At 61.8% G+C, this 15001-nt stretch overlaps 2 protein-coding genes across 5 annotated transcripts in view; one reads left to right on the forward strand and one right to left on the reverse strand.

Moving 5' to 3' along the window:
- Positions 1–8192, forward strand: part of MYO7B (myosin VIIB) — a 58692-nt gene extending 50500 nt beyond the window's left edge. Inside the window, exons 32-48 of the mRNA XM_004589375.2 lie at positions 348–450; positions 560–686; positions 1498–1661; positions 2140–2321; positions 2885–3015; positions 3119–3276; positions 3893–4046; positions 4297–4452; positions 4674–4779; positions 5373–5486; positions 5667–5754; positions 6141–6247; positions 6598–6783; positions 6943–7059; positions 7358–7441; positions 7602–7721; positions 8049–8192. Coding sequence (XP_004589432.2) covers positions 348–450; positions 560–686; positions 1498–1661; positions 2140–2321; positions 2885–3015; positions 3119–3276; positions 3893–4046; positions 4297–4452; positions 4674–4779; positions 5373–5486; positions 5667–5754; positions 6141–6247; positions 6598–6783; positions 6943–7059; positions 7358–7441; positions 7602–7721; positions 8049–8150 — 2199 coding nt within the window. The 3' untranslated portion in view covers positions 8151–8192. The remainder of the gene's footprint in view (positions 1–347; positions 451–559; positions 687–1497; positions 1662–2139; positions 2322–2884; positions 3016–3118; positions 3277–3892; positions 4047–4296; positions 4453–4673; positions 4780–5372; positions 5487–5666; positions 5755–6140; positions 6248–6597; positions 6784–6942; positions 7060–7357; positions 7442–7601; positions 7722–8048) is intronic.
- Positions 8193–9570: 1378 nt separating this feature from the next.
- Positions 9571–15001, reverse strand: part of LIMS2 (LIM zinc finger domain containing 2) — a 31443-nt gene continuing 26012 nt past the window's right edge. For all 4 annotated transcript variants that reach the window (XM_058664359.1, XM_058664360.1, XM_004589321.2 and 1 more), the window contains exons 5-10: positions 11641–11790; positions 11020–11170; positions 10448–10540; positions 10271–10319; positions 10009–10084; positions 9571–9732 (exon numbers count right to left, since the gene is read on the reverse strand). In XM_058664359.1, coding sequence (XP_058520342.1) covers positions 9585–9732; positions 10009–10084; positions 10271–10319; positions 10448–10540; positions 11020–11170; positions 11641–11790 — 667 coding nt within the window. In that variant the 3' untranslated portion in view covers positions 9571–9584. The remainder of the gene's footprint in view (positions 9733–10008; positions 10085–10270; positions 10320–10447; positions 10541–11019; positions 11171–11640; positions 11791–15001) is intronic.

Below are 15001 nucleotides of genomic sequence, written 5' to 3' on the forward strand. Positions count from 1 at the left end.
AGGCCCCTGCGTGGGCAGAAGAAGCAGAGGAGAAAGGAGCCCAGCGACGCACAGACTCACACGCAGGCACCGGCAAATCCAAGGCCAATCAGGCCCACAGCCATCACAGCTCCCTGTCCTGAGACTCGGCGATCCCCACAGCCTCCACTGCCCACAGCAGAAGGCCTTCTTCCCTTCCCAGCACCACCCACAGGTGCAGGAGGGACACACCAGGCCCCCGGATGTGCCATTCCCCACCTGCCACCACCACCATCAAGCAGCCCTTCCCAGGACGACCCACCAAAGCATGCCCCTGCTTGTTGGGTGGGTAAGGGAGGTACACTCACGGTCCTCCCTCTCTCCAACAGGTTCAGGACACGCCTCAGGCGGTGCGGGAGCAGGTAGTGGATGCTGCCCGCCTGCAGTGGCCACTACTTTTCTCTAGGCTCTTCCAGGTCATCCCGTTCTCCGGTAATGGCTCCCTAATAGTGCGAGGAAAGGAGGTGGGCAGGACGGGCATCCACTAATCCTTCCCCGAGACAGAGGCCGTGGCCCTCACTCTGCTGTCCATCCTGGCCAGGTTCCCACCTCCCCAAGACACAGCTGGTCTTGGCAATCAACTGGAAAGGCCTGTGCTTCCTGGACCAGCGCGAGAAGATACTGCTGGAACTGTCCTTCCCAGAGGTCATGAGTCTGGTCACCAACAGGTGGGCTGTCTCCTGGCAACCATAAGCATCTTAGGGACTGATGGATCTGGGGAGGGAGACCTGGAAGCCATGCCAGGGTGAGGGGACCAGGCCCAGCTTGTCCAGTAGCCACTGCACCTGGGTACCCCACTCCTGCCCCCAGGCTGCCTGTACTCCCTGAACCCTCCATCTGTGTGTGGTCTTTCGGGCACTCAGTCCCTTAACAAGCTCCCGCCTTGTTTTTGAGTGAGCACTGGTCCCACACAGAGTGCAACTGCTCTGGGCACAGGGTCCTACAAGGGGCTACGTCTCCGACAACCCCTCCCCCTGGCCCTGCCACTGGGAACTTCTCCACACCCTTGGGGAAGGAGGTCCCACCAATGCTCCACCACAGTCGCTCAGCGTGGCATTTCTGGCACACACACATGACCAGCAGGCAGTTCCACACTTACCCAGCCACCCATCATGGAGGCTGAGCAGACAGTGTGCTGTGAAGTCCCCACTATGTCAGCATCGTCCATCTTACAGATGGGTAAACTGAGGCACACAAAGGCTAGATGGCTCATCAGGCTTCCAGAGTGGCACATGGTCTCAGCCCTTACATGTTGCACAGTAGCCAGGCAAGTCTGCCACTTCAGTGCCTGCCCAGAGCTGTCCCAATGAACAAGGGCATGGAGCTGCCTACTGCCTCCAAGCCCCCAGAGGCACCCTGAGCTCCAGCCATCACCTGTTCACTTGCCCCTGGCAGGGTCACCTGCTCCAAGACTGCCTGGCATTGTTGGGAGGGTTGACAGAGAGGCCCATGGTCACACTGTGCCCTGTGTCCTCTCAGGGAGGCCCAGGGCAGGCAGAGGCTGCTGCTGACCACTCTGCGTGACGACTATGAGTTCGTGTCCCCCAGCTGTGTGGCCATCGCTGAGTTGGTGGCCCTGTTTCTGGAAGGCCTCAAGGAGAGGTCCGTGTTCGCCATGGCCCTGCAGGACAGGAAGGCCACAGGTGCTTGCCAGATGGGAGGGGTCATTCATGGGGGCGGTGGGGAGGGGTCTTGTGGGGACCCACCAGAGGGAGGGTAACTCAGGCAAGGTGTGGCCTTTCCAGCCGCTCCCTCCCACTCTGCAAAATGAGGTCCCAGAGCAGCCAGAGCCAGCCTTGCCCAGGACATGGGGTGGGAACTGGGGGAGTCCAGCGGCAGCAGGCCCCTTGCACCCTGTTCTAGACATGGAACTGGAGGTGCAGGGATGCAGTTCCTGTGGGTGCTTGGAAGGGCAGGTGCTAGCTGGGATGCAGAGGAAGGGGCAGGGCATGGGGTCTGGTGTGCAGGGTGAAGTGCCTGCCCAGTGGGCAGGGCCTAGCATCTGGGTCTATGCCTGGGTTCCCTCTCCTGTGAGAGTAGGCAGTCCCCTCCCACCACACTCTGCATGGAGCCCTGCTCCCTGCCCCCAGCCAACAGTTCTCGTGGTCCTTGGGCCTGCAGAGGATGCCACCCTCCTGTCCTTCAAGAAGGGCGATTTGCTGATCCTGACCAAGAAGCAGGAGCTGCTGGCCTCCGAGAGCTGGACGCTAGGCCAGAACGACAGGACTGGCAAGACAGGGCTGATGCCCACCAACTGCCTCTATGTCATCCCCACACTCACCAAACCCTCTGCACAACTGCTGGTACCTCCTGTGCTCCCTGCTTCACTCAGCCCCTGGGCACCCACAGGCCAGGCCGATGGGGAGGCCAGCCGCTCTCCTGCAGATGGCCGCTGGGAACCTGGAAAGCTCAGCCAGCCCCTTAAATGTTCCGGGGGCAGGATGGTTGATAGTTAGCCTGGCACCTCAGGAATGTTGGATAAACTGGGGCTCTCTCCCACTCAGGGGCATCCTAGAGACAGACACACCCCTTCCCAGTTCTGCCTCCTTGAAAGCCTGACCCCCAGGCAGCCTGCCCTAACTGCCCCCCAAATTCCATGCAGCATGGACCATGGACCTGCAGCAGCAGGCAAGGGCAGGCCTTCTACATGCACACATTGAGTGGCAACTGTATGCAAGAAGGGGCAGGGGTGAAGGGGAGTGTTGAGCCAGAAAGGCCACCTTGTGGTCCCAGGGGAGGAGGTAGGCCTGGGCCTTCCCAGCCCTATGGCATGCCTCAGTGCCAGCCACAAGGAGTGGAGGAGCCCCTGGGAAGGACCCTGCGGGCAGCGGCTTCCAGAGGTCACAGGCCTGCTCGTGTCCCACAGAGCTTGCTGGCCATGTCCCCCGAGAAGCGGAAGTTGGCAGCCCGGGAGACAGGGCGCATGGAACCGCTGGCCGAGGAGCCGCCTCAGGAAATGCTACACACCCTGGAAGAATTCTCCTACACATCTTTCAGGTGCCCCTGCCCAGCCCGGACGCTCAGCCTCCCCTGGCACACCCCTGGGCCCACAGGGGGAGACTGAGCAAGGCGTCACACAGACCACTGTGTGACCCCACAGGGCCCCCGAGAAGGAGACGGTCGGCAGGGCCCTGCCCTCCCTGGCCCGCATGCGGGGCCACCTATGGGCCTACTCAGCTGAGCCGCTGCGACAGCCGCTGCTCAAGCGCGTGCACAACAACGTGGAGCTGCGGGACGCCGCCTGCCACTCCTTCCTGGATATCCTGTTCCAGGCTACCACCACTCACAACACAGCCCCCTGGACCTCCTTCCCACAGCTGCTCCCTGGCAGCACCAGGCCTCACGCAGAGCATGGCAAAGCTGGTCAGGGCCAATATGGGGCTGGGGTCAGGGCTGGTGTAGAACCAGGGGAAGGGTCAGTATAGGTTCAGGGTCGGGGGTCAGTGTGAACTCAGGGTCAGGGGATAATGTTGGACCAGGTCAGGGGTCAGTGTGGGGCAGGAGTCAAGGATCACTGTAGGGCAAGGCTCAGGGGTCACTGTGGGGCTAGAGTCAGGGTTAGTATGTCACCAGGGTCAGGGGTAGTTCAGGGCCAGGCTCAAGGGTATGTGTGTGGTTGTGGTAAAGGGTCTGTGGGATTGGGGCCAGCACCAACGTGGGGCTTTGGTCAACAGTTAGTGTGGGATCAGGGTAAGGGGTCCATGTGGGGATAGGATCAGGGGTCAGTATGGGGCCATGGTCAGGAGTCAGTGGTCAGGGATCCATATGGGACCAGGATCAGAGGTCCATGTAGGACTGGCACCAAGGCCAGTGTCAAGACCTGGTCAGTGCGTAGCCAGAGCCACCCTTGTGCCACTCTCCTTAACACGGGCACCCATCCTTAAGTACATGGGCGACTACCCCTCACGGCAAGCCTGGTCCACCCTGGAGCTCACCGACCAGATCTTCTCAGGGGCCCTGCAGGAGGTCGCCCTGCAGGACGAGGTCTACTGTCAGATCCTGAAGCAGCTGACCCACAACGCCAACAGGTCTGCCCCTCTCCGGGACCAGGGCCTCACCACCCACACACACCGTGGGCCAAGGGCTCTCGGGCTCAACCCCTGTCCCTCTCTCGACCGTGGTGCAGAAGGAGGCCGGCTCCAGGCCCGCCCTCCAGGCCTTGCTGGACCTCACTGTTTCCCTCTCCCTGGGGTGCCAAGCCCAGGCGGGGCTCCTGGCCCTGCTCCTCCAGGGGCTCATTCTGGTGCTGTCACCACCCGCCCCCACCACTGTCACCAGGTACAGCGAGGAGCGTGGCTGGCAGCTGCTATGGCTGTGCACAGGCCTCTTCCCACCGGGCAAGGCACTGCTGCCCCACGTCCAGAAGTTTCTCGACACACGCAGGACCAAGCCTCTGGCACCCGACTGCAGCCGCCGCCTACAGAGGGTCCTGCGGTGAGACCTTGCCCCTGTGACTCCCGCCAGGATCTAGCTTCACCCCTGTGTGTCCCGGGTCCTCTGGGACATCCCGAGAACCAAGGGTCACCTCAGGCATGGTGCACACTGGGTTGGGGGAGGTTTGGCTTTGCTCCTAGTACCTAGTTGAGGGCCCTCTCAGAGTCTGGGAGCTGGGGCAGAGCTGGGGGTCGCATCTTCAAGGTGTGTGTCCAATGCAGGACAGGGCCCCGGAAGCAGCCGCCACACCAGGTGGAGGTGGAGGCCGCAGGGCAGAAGCTTTCCCGCATGTATCACAATGTCTTCTTCCCCAACGACACCAGCGAGGTAAGTCCCTGCCCTGCCACACGTGGTGCCCAACCCTGTGGGGTTCCAGGGGTGAGGGGCTATCACAGCTCACCTTCACTCCCTCCCCTGAGGTGACCCGTGTGGCACAAGTGCAGAAGGTGAGGCTGCTGTTGGGTTGCTGGCAGGAGAAGTCAACCCAAGGCGAAACACTGGGGACAGCAACAAGTGGGCAGAAACAAGAGCAGGCTGGAGGGGACAGGCGGCCAAGCTGAGTCCCAAGGGCTTGCCGGGGTACTGGTGGGCAGATGCCAGGGCTGAAACAGAGCCCACCATGGCTGCTGAGGTAGGCAGAAGGCTAGCAGGAGGCAGGAGACCATTGGATCCAGCAAGCGCTGGACCTGGGGGGCCTGGGTGGGAGTGGTCCTCATAGCCTCCCCAAGGCACCTGGTAGCTTTTGTGGCTTTGGAAACAGCCAAGTCTCCACCAGCTGGCTACAGGGCAAGTTCAAGAGGCAAGGCCTTGGGGCAGTGAGTACTGAAGTTAACTAAGTAGAAAGACAAAAAGCCTCCTCTGGGCTGCACCTCAGACCCCGGCCAGGCTCTGGGCCTCACCCACTGCCTCCCTGCACACAGATGATGGAGGTGGGCAGCAGCAGCCGAGTGCGTGACGTGTGCGAGGCCATCGCCACCAAGTTGCAGTTCTCCTCCTGGGAGGGCTGCAGCCTCTTCATCAAGATCACAGACAAGGTGTGACCCTGCCTGGAGCCAGGGAGGACGGGTGAGGGCAGGGCGGGGATGGGGGATGGGCTCCAGGCCCAGGTAGACCTCAGCCTGCGGGGCCCCGGTTGGCTGCTGGACCAGAGCCGAGCTGGGCCATGACACTGGCCTGGGCGCCTGCCCACCCACTGCCTCCCCACGGCCCGCCAGGTGGTCAGTCTAAAAGAGGCAGACTTCTTCTTCGACTCCTTGAGGCAGATGTCAGACTGGGCAAAGAAGAACAGGCCCCAGAAAGAAGGTGAGGGCCCTCGCGATGGATGGGTAGAGCTGCCCAGTAGGGCCACTCATTGCACACCTGGCTCTGTGTGTCCCCTGGGTCGTGGGATTGGTCAGGGACTGAGGGCCCTGCCTGGGGACACTGCCAGCTCAGCTCAGCTTGGGGAGGGTACGGGAACAGCCCAAGCAGTTGGCTGCACTGCACAGAGCCTGACCCCGCTCCCAGGGAGGCCCAGGGGAGGTGCAATCTGAAATGGGCAGTCCCTCTGCTGGTCCTGGAGAGGCCAGAGGCCTGGAGGAGAGGGCAGGAGGGTGCTCAGGTGGGAGAGGCTGCAAGAGCCTGGGTGAGAGAGGGAACCTCAGGACCTGCTGGGACTGGCTCGGTGCCAACTGTTGCCCCTTGCCCAGGGGCCCTGGTGACAATCCCCTACCAGGTGTACTTCATGCGGAAACTGTGGATCAATGTGGTCCCAGGCAAGGACATGAATGCAGACAACATCCTGCATTACCACCAGGTACCTGGGGGTGCCCCCCCCATCCCATGCCCCACACCTGTCCCAAGAGGGGGAGGCAGCAGGGTAGGTGTGGCCACCAAACCCCTGGGGAGCTAGGAGCCACTGAGGGCTTTCAGGGCTAGGAGCACAGCAGAGCCATGTTTGGGGACAGCACCTGCAGCGTAACTGGGGGTGTGGAGGGGAAGGCCATTGCCCCCATAGCAATATCCTCCATAGCACCCCCTCAGCCTCTCTTCACTGGGGTGGGTCAGCTCTCCAGACCCCCAGTACCTGGGTACCAAGGCAGGGAATGGGAACCAGTGGGCCAGTACCCTTAGGCCTGGCACATGCCCCCTCTCCACTCCACTCAGGAGCTGCCCAAGTACCTGCGTGGGTTCCACAAGTGCTCACAGGAAGATGCTGTACACCTGGCGGGCCTCATCTACAAGGCACAGTTTGACAAGGACCAGTCCCAGCTGGCCAGCGTTCCCAAGATCCTCAAAGAGCTGGTGCCCATGAACTTCACGCGCATCATGTCCACAGAGGAATGGAGAAAGGTCCTGCCCACTGGGGGTTGGGCCTGAGGCTGCTACCCCTACCAGGGATCTCCCACCGCCACTGCTGCCCCGGGTCAAGGAGCACCTCGCTGGCCTTGGGGGCTGGCTGGGCAGGTGCCACGGCCCTGCCCAGGCCCTCACTGGCCCTCCCCTCCCCAGAGCCTCCTGCTGGCCTACAACATGCACAAGAGCAAGACGGTGCAGGAGGCCAAGGTGGCCTTCCTCAAGTGGATCAGCCGCTGGCCCACCTTCGGGTCCGCCTTCTTCGAGGTGAAGGTACGTCTCGCCCCTGCCCAGGCTGCCTCCCCAGTCAGGGTCCCTGGCACCCAGAGCCTCAGGGTGGGGCCACCACCACGTTTGGCGGAAGCATGTATGTATGTGTATGTACATCTGCATATATGTTTCTGTGCACTTGAATGTGCATGTGAGTGCACGGCTGTGTGTTAGTGTGCACATGTCCATGTGTGTATGTGTGTGTACACTCCAGGTGAGTTGTACAAGTGGCCACCTGGCCTCCTAGGCTGGGCTGTGACCAAAGCGCCCCCTCTCTCTCTCCATCCCCCTTACCCCACAGCAAACCTCAGAGCCCTCCTATCCAGACATCATCCTCATCGCTATTAACCGGCGCGGTATTCTGCTGATCCACCCCAAGACCAAGGTAGCAGCCGGGTCTTATGCAGAGCAGGGCAGGGCTGGGCTGGCCTGGGGTTCTGAGCATCTACTCCCAAGCAACACACCGACCTTCCCCACCCCACTCTCCCATACACGCATGTGTGGGCCTCGGCTCTGGCCCTGCCCACGTTCCTCTCTGTTCCTAGGAGCTGCTCACCACCTACCCTTTCAACAAGATCTCCAGCTGGAGCAGTGGCAGCACCTACTTCCACATGGTGCTGGGGAGCCTAGGCCGGGGCAACCGCCTGCTGTGTGAGACCTCTCTGGTGAGCCCAGTCCCCCCTCCCCCCCGACGATACAGCACACACACAGCCCCAGGAGACACCAGGGCCTGCATTTCTGACCCTGCCCTGCTAGCAGGGCCCAAACTGGGCCAGCGGAGCACCTGAAGAGAGGTCAGGTGCATTCCCGATGCCAGGCCTGGCTGTAGGGCTCCCCGTGCTGCCAGCCACTGCTGAGCACAGGAACCTTGGGCCTGGCAGAGCAAGGCCAGAACCCCCCTTCCCCAGCTACCATCCCCTGTTCAACACCTCCCCCTCCCCCAACCTACCCTGCAGCCATGACCTCTAACCCCAACTTGTCCCCATTCCCAGGGCTACAAGATGGACGATCTGCTGACCTCCTACGTGCAGCAGCTCACAAGTGCCATGAACAAACAGCGGGCCCCTGGGACCTCAGCCCTGGGCAGCCCCTAGTGGGCAGCCCAGATCCTGCCCTCACCCCACCATGCCCCAGCTCCCCTCAACCCCTCTCCACTAGGCGCAGACCACAAAGCCCAGAGAGACCCACACACACAGCAAGAATGCATAATAAAAACTTATGGATCCACCCAAATGAGTGGGTTGGTGGGGTAGGAGCCTCGGTGGGCAGCACACAGGCCTGCAGTTTCTGTCCAGGGAAGCCATGGCAGCTGTGTCCTCCTGCAACAACTTCTTCCTCTCTCCCATCCCTTGTCTCAGGCCCAGGAGAGAGTGTTCACTGGCCACAACGTGTCTGTTCTCCCTCCCTCTTGGGACACCTGGGTGTGTAGAGTGGCCAGGAGGGCCAGGCAGAAGCCCGGGGCCCAAGCCGGGACTACCTGATCTTGTACTAATAGCAGCCTGTACTTGGGCCCTCCCCTGGTACAGGGCCTGGAGGCTCCAGGCTCCCCCCCACCCACTCCTGACCATCCACTAGCGCAACCCACGTGGGCCTGGCCATGCAGACCTGAGGCTTCCTGGTTGGCCTTGTGTCCAGGTCCTGGTGACAGCCTGACCGAGACCAGGGCTGGGGCATACCCCAAGTCCTTCACCTGTCATTTTGCATCTGTCCCCACACCCACCCAGCAATTACCAGCATGAACGCTGGGACTCCCTCGCCCCCCACAAACCACACAGGCCTTTGTGCGAGTATGAGTTGGCCTTCATTGTGCAAGCGTGCGTCCCAATGCCAGGACTGCCCAGGGCATGGAGGGAGGGGTGCCCCAGCAGGGAGAGGAGGATGCCACCTCGACCCCACCTCCTGTTGGACCCCAGCCCCATTTAAAGCCGCAACACAGAACCTGGTATGGGATGGAATTCCAAGAAGGCAGCAGAGTAGCCAAAGTGGTGGGAACTTGTCCCTCCAATGGCCCGTGCTTGGGGACGTCAGGAGATAAGGGCGCAGTGTGAACACAAGAGGCCTGCAGGGTTGAGTGAGTAGTGGATGGTTTGCAAAGTGGCCACCCTCAGGCTTCCGTCTGCATGGCCCTGGCCCAGAGCCCCAGGTGCCACTTGCACGACGTGGGACCTCATATAGTGGGTGCTGGGAGGGGTCCATGGGTGGTCACAGGCTGCCCACCTCCCAGGCCCTGCCTCCTCCCCGTGGGAGTTAAGGGAGATTGGAGCAAAGGGGAAACCAAGAGAGGGATAGACAGACTGCGGGAGTGGCAGTACCCAGTGGCCGGAAGAGCAGGACAGGGGTGAGCTGCCTGAGAGGTCCCGATGGTGAAGGGCGGATCCCAGCGGTCGGAGTGGGGGCGGTGGTGAGGGGCGGGGCCTGAGGCTGGAGGAGGCGGGGCGGTGGTAAGGGGCGGGGCCCTGCAGCTGGAGGAGGCGGGGAGGTGGTGAGGGGCGGGCTCCTGCGATCCGAGTGAGGGGCACCTCAAGCCTTCAGGCTGAGTTGAGGTCCACCGCCTTGGGCTGCGCCTTGCGGGAGGTTAGCTCTGACAGCTTCTTGAGCCGCTTCTTCAGCTCCAACGGGAACTTCTCATAGCACCTCTTGCACACCGGCTTCATGTCAAACTCCACAAACTTGTTCCTGCCGACCAGGCCCAACCTTCACACAAGCCCCGGGTGCCCCACCAACCCCGACCGCAGCCAGACAGGTCCAGTCCCCTTCCCTACCCCTCCTGCAGGCCCAGCCCCACAGTTTTCCCAGGAGGCGAGCCTCAGGCCGCCCTCCCTTCCACCAGCACCCTCTGCAGCACCCAGCTATCCCCCACCCTGCGGGGTGGCTGCGATGCCCCTCCTTCCCAGGTCCCTTGTGGGTGTTACCCCTGGGTTGAGTGGAGTGGGAGAGGGCGGCCTGACTTACTTGAGCGTGAGCTTGCTGTTGCAGGTGGAGCAGCAGAAGCAGTTCACACACCAGGCCTTGTTGAGGGCCGACACCACTGTGGGGGCAGACAGGGGGCTGAATAGACTCTGCCTAGAGCAGCTGCCAGCCCAGCTGTGCAAAGCCATCACCAGCTGGGCCTGCAGCTGCAAGACACCCAGCCCTGAGGCAGGGCAGGAGGGCAGACAGGCAGGGGCAGGGGAGGGAGGGAGGGAGGGAGGGGCTCAGGTCTCAGAGGCCTCACCGTCACCCTCGATCACGTGGCTGCAGTTGTAACAGACGTCCCCAAAGAGCTGTGGACAGGGAGGGCTGTCAGAGGATGGCCTGGCCTCAACCCCCTCTGCAGTGTGGGAGTGTCCCTGGGGAGACTCCCAGCCGCCCCCTCGGACCAGCGTCCCCACAGGCTGAGGCCCAGCCGCACCTGGTTGTAGTGGGTCTCACAGTAGGCCAGGCCCTTCTTCTCATAGTGCCGGTGCCCCAGGAATGGCTTCTCACACTTGGCGCACACAAAATGCTGAGGGAGAGAGAGAAGGTGGGGGACACCCCGGGAGACAGAAAGCAGGGACTCATGGGGTAGGGGGAGTGGAGGACTCCCAGCTAGGTACAGGGCTGACACTTTCCTCCTCCTCTAATGCATCCCATGGAGTCCAGGAGGGTGGGGAGCTGTGCAAGGTGCAACAGTCTTCAGGGTAGGGGTGCTGTGAGTATGGCACTGCAGGAGGGAGAGAGGCAAGGTGCCCACTGCCTCCCACAGAACCCTCTCAAACAGGCCGCCTGAGGCACAGATCTGCACCCTGCACCATCCCCCAAGGTTTCAGACTTTGAAATCCTCTAGAATGCTGGAAGGGTGGCTGAGACAGCCCCACCATAGCCTGTAGGCTCAAGTCTCCTGTGGACAGCTGGCCCAGTGCAGTGAAGGGGACCGCTGCTTACAGGAGCCAGCACGGCTGGCCACTCCCCCACCCCGTGGCCACACGCCCACTCCCAGCTCACCTCCACGTGCCACTGCTTGCCCAGAGCGTTGACCACGCGGCCCTCGATGGGCCGGCGGCAGGCCCCACAGATGGGGACGCCCATCTTGTCGTGGCACGGCAGGCAGTACAGTTCACCCTTGAGCTCCCGGGCCTCAGCCGTCAGCTCCTTCCTGGAAGACAACGCCAAGCCCCTAGCTGCTGTCCCTGCCCCCACACGTCCATCACAGCCCCTGTCGCCCCTCTTGAGCCCCCTGGCATCTCCCTCTGATCTGGGCTGCCTTGGGGGTGTCCTTGCTGTGACAAGCCCTGGAGCAGGGAATTAGTGGAAGGAGAACCCGGGTTGGGGTTGAGAGGGCAGGGGCTCCCTGAGAGGCAGGTCTTTCTTAGCTTGTGTCTGAGATGGGCACAGAGGGGGCCAGCAGGGGTCAGGATTGGGGCTGTGCAGGGCAGTGCCAGTATCTGTGCCTCTCGGCCCCTGCAGTCCAGATGCCAGGCTCTCTCTGGCCCCAGAACCCTACAGGGTTCCTGCTGGGACTTCTTGGGTCCCACTCTGCACCCCTTCTGCCTCATCCAGCTCACAGTTGAGTGTCCCCACTGTTTCCTTGCCAGGTGACACGGTGGCTCTGGCATGACCACCTACCCACAGTGGGTGCAGCTGAAGTGGTCAGGGTGGTATGCGTCGTTCTTGAACATGAGGGGCTGCTCGTCGATGACCAGATGGCACCGTTGGCAGATGTACTTGCCCAGTCCCTTGGCTTTCTCACGGTTGTGGCACGGGCGGCACAGGTGCCTAAAAGGGTGAGGGCAGGTGCTAGAGCAGAGGGGCCCCTCCTGTGCCTTCTCCTACCCCACTCCCCTTTCTGGGGCCTGGGACCCTGGAACAGAGCCAAGCAGGGACTGACACAGAAGAACTGTCAGTTTTAATTTCCGAACACACGTGAGCCGCAAAGGATCCTGGCCTAGCAGCCGTGCCCGTGCCGGACGGCGTGGCAGCTGAGTGTATGGGAGGTTCGGGGCAGCAGCTCAGCCCCTTGCTTCGGGGCCTGCTGGATAAAGAGGGGGCCCCAGCCCGCACAGACGTCTTCTGTCTGTAGCACAAGTGCGGCTGTGTCACACTCAGGCCCCCCAAACCCTGAAGCGGTCGCTACAGAGTCTTTTTTGTGACACTGATTTCTGACGTTAGCCCCCTGCCTTGGGCAAGCAGCTGTGGGCTCCACTGACGGTGAGATCAACATGGTATCTGTTTCCTGGGCTGGGTGGGTTGGGGCAGGGTGGGGGGGTTACTGAGATACAGGATCCCCAGAAAAGAGGCATAAAGGCCTGCATCAGTGCCACAACCCCCCCAAAACCAGCTCCCTAATTCCCACCTGCAGCCCCAGACTCAATGCACTCCTCTTGCCTTTGAGCCCTCCCTTACCAGTCCCGTCTGCCCCATCAACACACACCCTTTCTAGCCTCCACAGAGACCCGACACTACTGGGAATCCGACACAAGAGACACACTCATAGTGCAGGTGCCCCATCAGCAAGCACCAAGGATAGATCCAGGACCAAGGCTCCTGCTACCCCATACCACCACGAGTGTCCAATTGCCCAGCACTTGCTAAACTGCTGACAGGCTCCGAGCTGTGTCCCCTGGACCATCGTGCCTCTCTGCTGCACCCCACTCTCGTGAGTGGGCAGAAGTGAGGGACAGTGCCCATCACCTCCTCCATTGGTCCCAGCCCGAAGCTCTACTGGGGAATTCCAGAACTTTTTTTTCCCCCAAGCTGAGTTAGTTAGGATGGAGTCCAGGAATTCCAACAATAAAAGCCACAAAGAACAGAGCCCAAGACTGAAGTCACGGCCCCAGTTCTGCCGCGACAGCACGTCTGCCTCTAAGAGGAGTCATCTCCAAGCCTCAGCCTCCTGGGCTGCAGAATGGGGCGATCACTTTGTGAAAAGACAAACCCCTCCACCAGACACTACAACACAGGCAGTCCCAAGTATCTTAGAAAGTGGGGTGCCAATTTGGCCGCCTCCCACACACACACACACCGCCCCACCTCACACAGACAGAAACAAACACGGTCCAGGAGGAGTCCTACGACTGGTGGCCAGTGGCCATCCCGTGCAGAGGAGGAGCCTCCCAGGCGGCGGCCAGGCTCCGGGCAGGACAGACAGCACCCCATTATGAGGCGTCCTGCAGCTGTGCCCCGCGCTAGATAAAAGCAGTGATTTATCCCGCACTCCCGAACGCGGCCTCATTATACGGGGCAGGACACAAGGACCCTACAGCAAGTGTCCTGACAGAGTCCCCTCTCATGTGGCCAAATGCGACCCTCTCCCCCCACTCCAACCCACCCAGGCTTGGGGAGCAGGAGCCCGTTGCCATGGCAGCAAGCCCCTCAATACCCCCACCACCACCTCGGGAGGAAAGCATCTCCTTGTGAAATGCCCTGTTGTGTCTCCGTCTTGGACAGCTCGCCCCCGCCCAGCCCTCGCCCACTCCCAGACTCCCAAGAATGGCCACACACTCAGCCTCTGTGCGTGCAGGCTGGGGACAAACTGGAATATTCACGGTCCCTGTGGCAGCACGGGCAGCCAGAGGAGCAGCCCACCCCACATGGGCTCCCTCAGGAATGAAGCGGCCTTTGAAGGCTACAGGATCTGCAGCATCCCTCCTCTCCTTAAATAGCCAGCCTTAGAGGCTCCGGGAGCCTGCCACCGCTGTCGCCTGAGCCACCGTCCAGGGGCTGCAGCCCACCCGCTAGCCCCCAACACACACCCCTGCCTCCAGAAGCAGCTGGGAGAGGTAAGGGGGCAGGGCTGGGTGGGGCAGACAAACAGGCAAACAGGCGTGCAGGCAGGATGCCTCTGGTCCCCATCGCTTTGTTAACAGGACAGCCTGACCCATGTGTGTTGGCCTCAGTCTGACCTCATGGGCAATCATACAAGGAATGCGGCCCATAGTCCAGGCCACAGTCTAGGCTACTGCCACCAGGCACCAGGAAGTGTTGGGAGGAACAGGTGCACGGTACCACAGCCCCTCACAGAGTCCCAAGCCCAGTCCTCTGATGACCTGATATTGTTGAGACACCCGCCCCCCCTTTCAGCCCCGTGACAGTCTTAATGGAGAGCGAGCACCCCAGGGAAGCAGGCAAGGCTGGTGTCGGTGGAGGACTAGGGAGAGGCAAGGGCGAAAGTCAATCTCAGTACTCTGGAACGGGCACTGGGGGGACTGGGGGAGAGTGGAGGGAGTGGCGGGACAGACCCTAGCCAGACAGCCCAGCACCCATGTCCCTGGAAGCCAAGCCAGCACCCTCCCAACCTCTTTAGCTCCCTGGCTCTCGGGCTGCCCCTGGGGCAGCGGGATGCTCAGGCTCCCACACATCCTTGATGGGAAGGTGGCCATCTGGGGTGCATGCCATCCCCTGCACTGCAGGACCTCAGCTGACCAGACTCAGGCCTGGGTCCCAGAGGAGGAGGAGGAGGAGGAGGGCCCAGGGGCCTGGCCAGGGCTGACGTGGCCTGGGGGGAGGTGTGGCTGCCACAGGCCCAGGGTGGGGCCAGCCAGCCCTGCTCAGCTCTGCATACTTCCTCTGCGCCTCCTCTCCCACCCCAGGGGCTGAGTGCTGGGGAACCATCCTCCAGGTCCGGACATCCCGTGCAGATCCTCAGGGCAGCCCTGCAGCAGGTAGGATCGCCCAGAGGAGGGATCACTAAGGCTGGGAGAATCACTCAGTCAACTCACCCCAAAGCAGCTCCTAGCTGCTCAGTGCAGAACGCGGCAGCAATACCCAGGTGAGGACCCTGAATCCCCAGTGCTGTGCTGGGATGTGGGGGGTGAGCAGGCAGATGGGATGCAGGCTAAAGCCCAGTGGCTGGGGATGACCCTTCCCCATCCACAGGCCCGGGGAAAGAGGCTGCAGGCTCTTGAAGTCATCCCTTTCCTACTCAGATGCCTAAAATCATGACAGGCCGGTTTCTCCACCTGCTGGAGTGTATCTATGCAGGTAGCCG

Source organism: Ochotona princeps, chromosome 5, assembly GCF_030435755.1.
Source record: "Ochotona princeps isolate mOchPri1 chromosome 5, mOchPri1.hap1, whole genome shotgun sequence".
In the NCBI taxonomy this organism is placed as follows: domain Eukaryota; kingdom Metazoa; phylum Chordata; class Mammalia; order Lagomorpha; family Ochotonidae; genus Ochotona; species Ochotona princeps.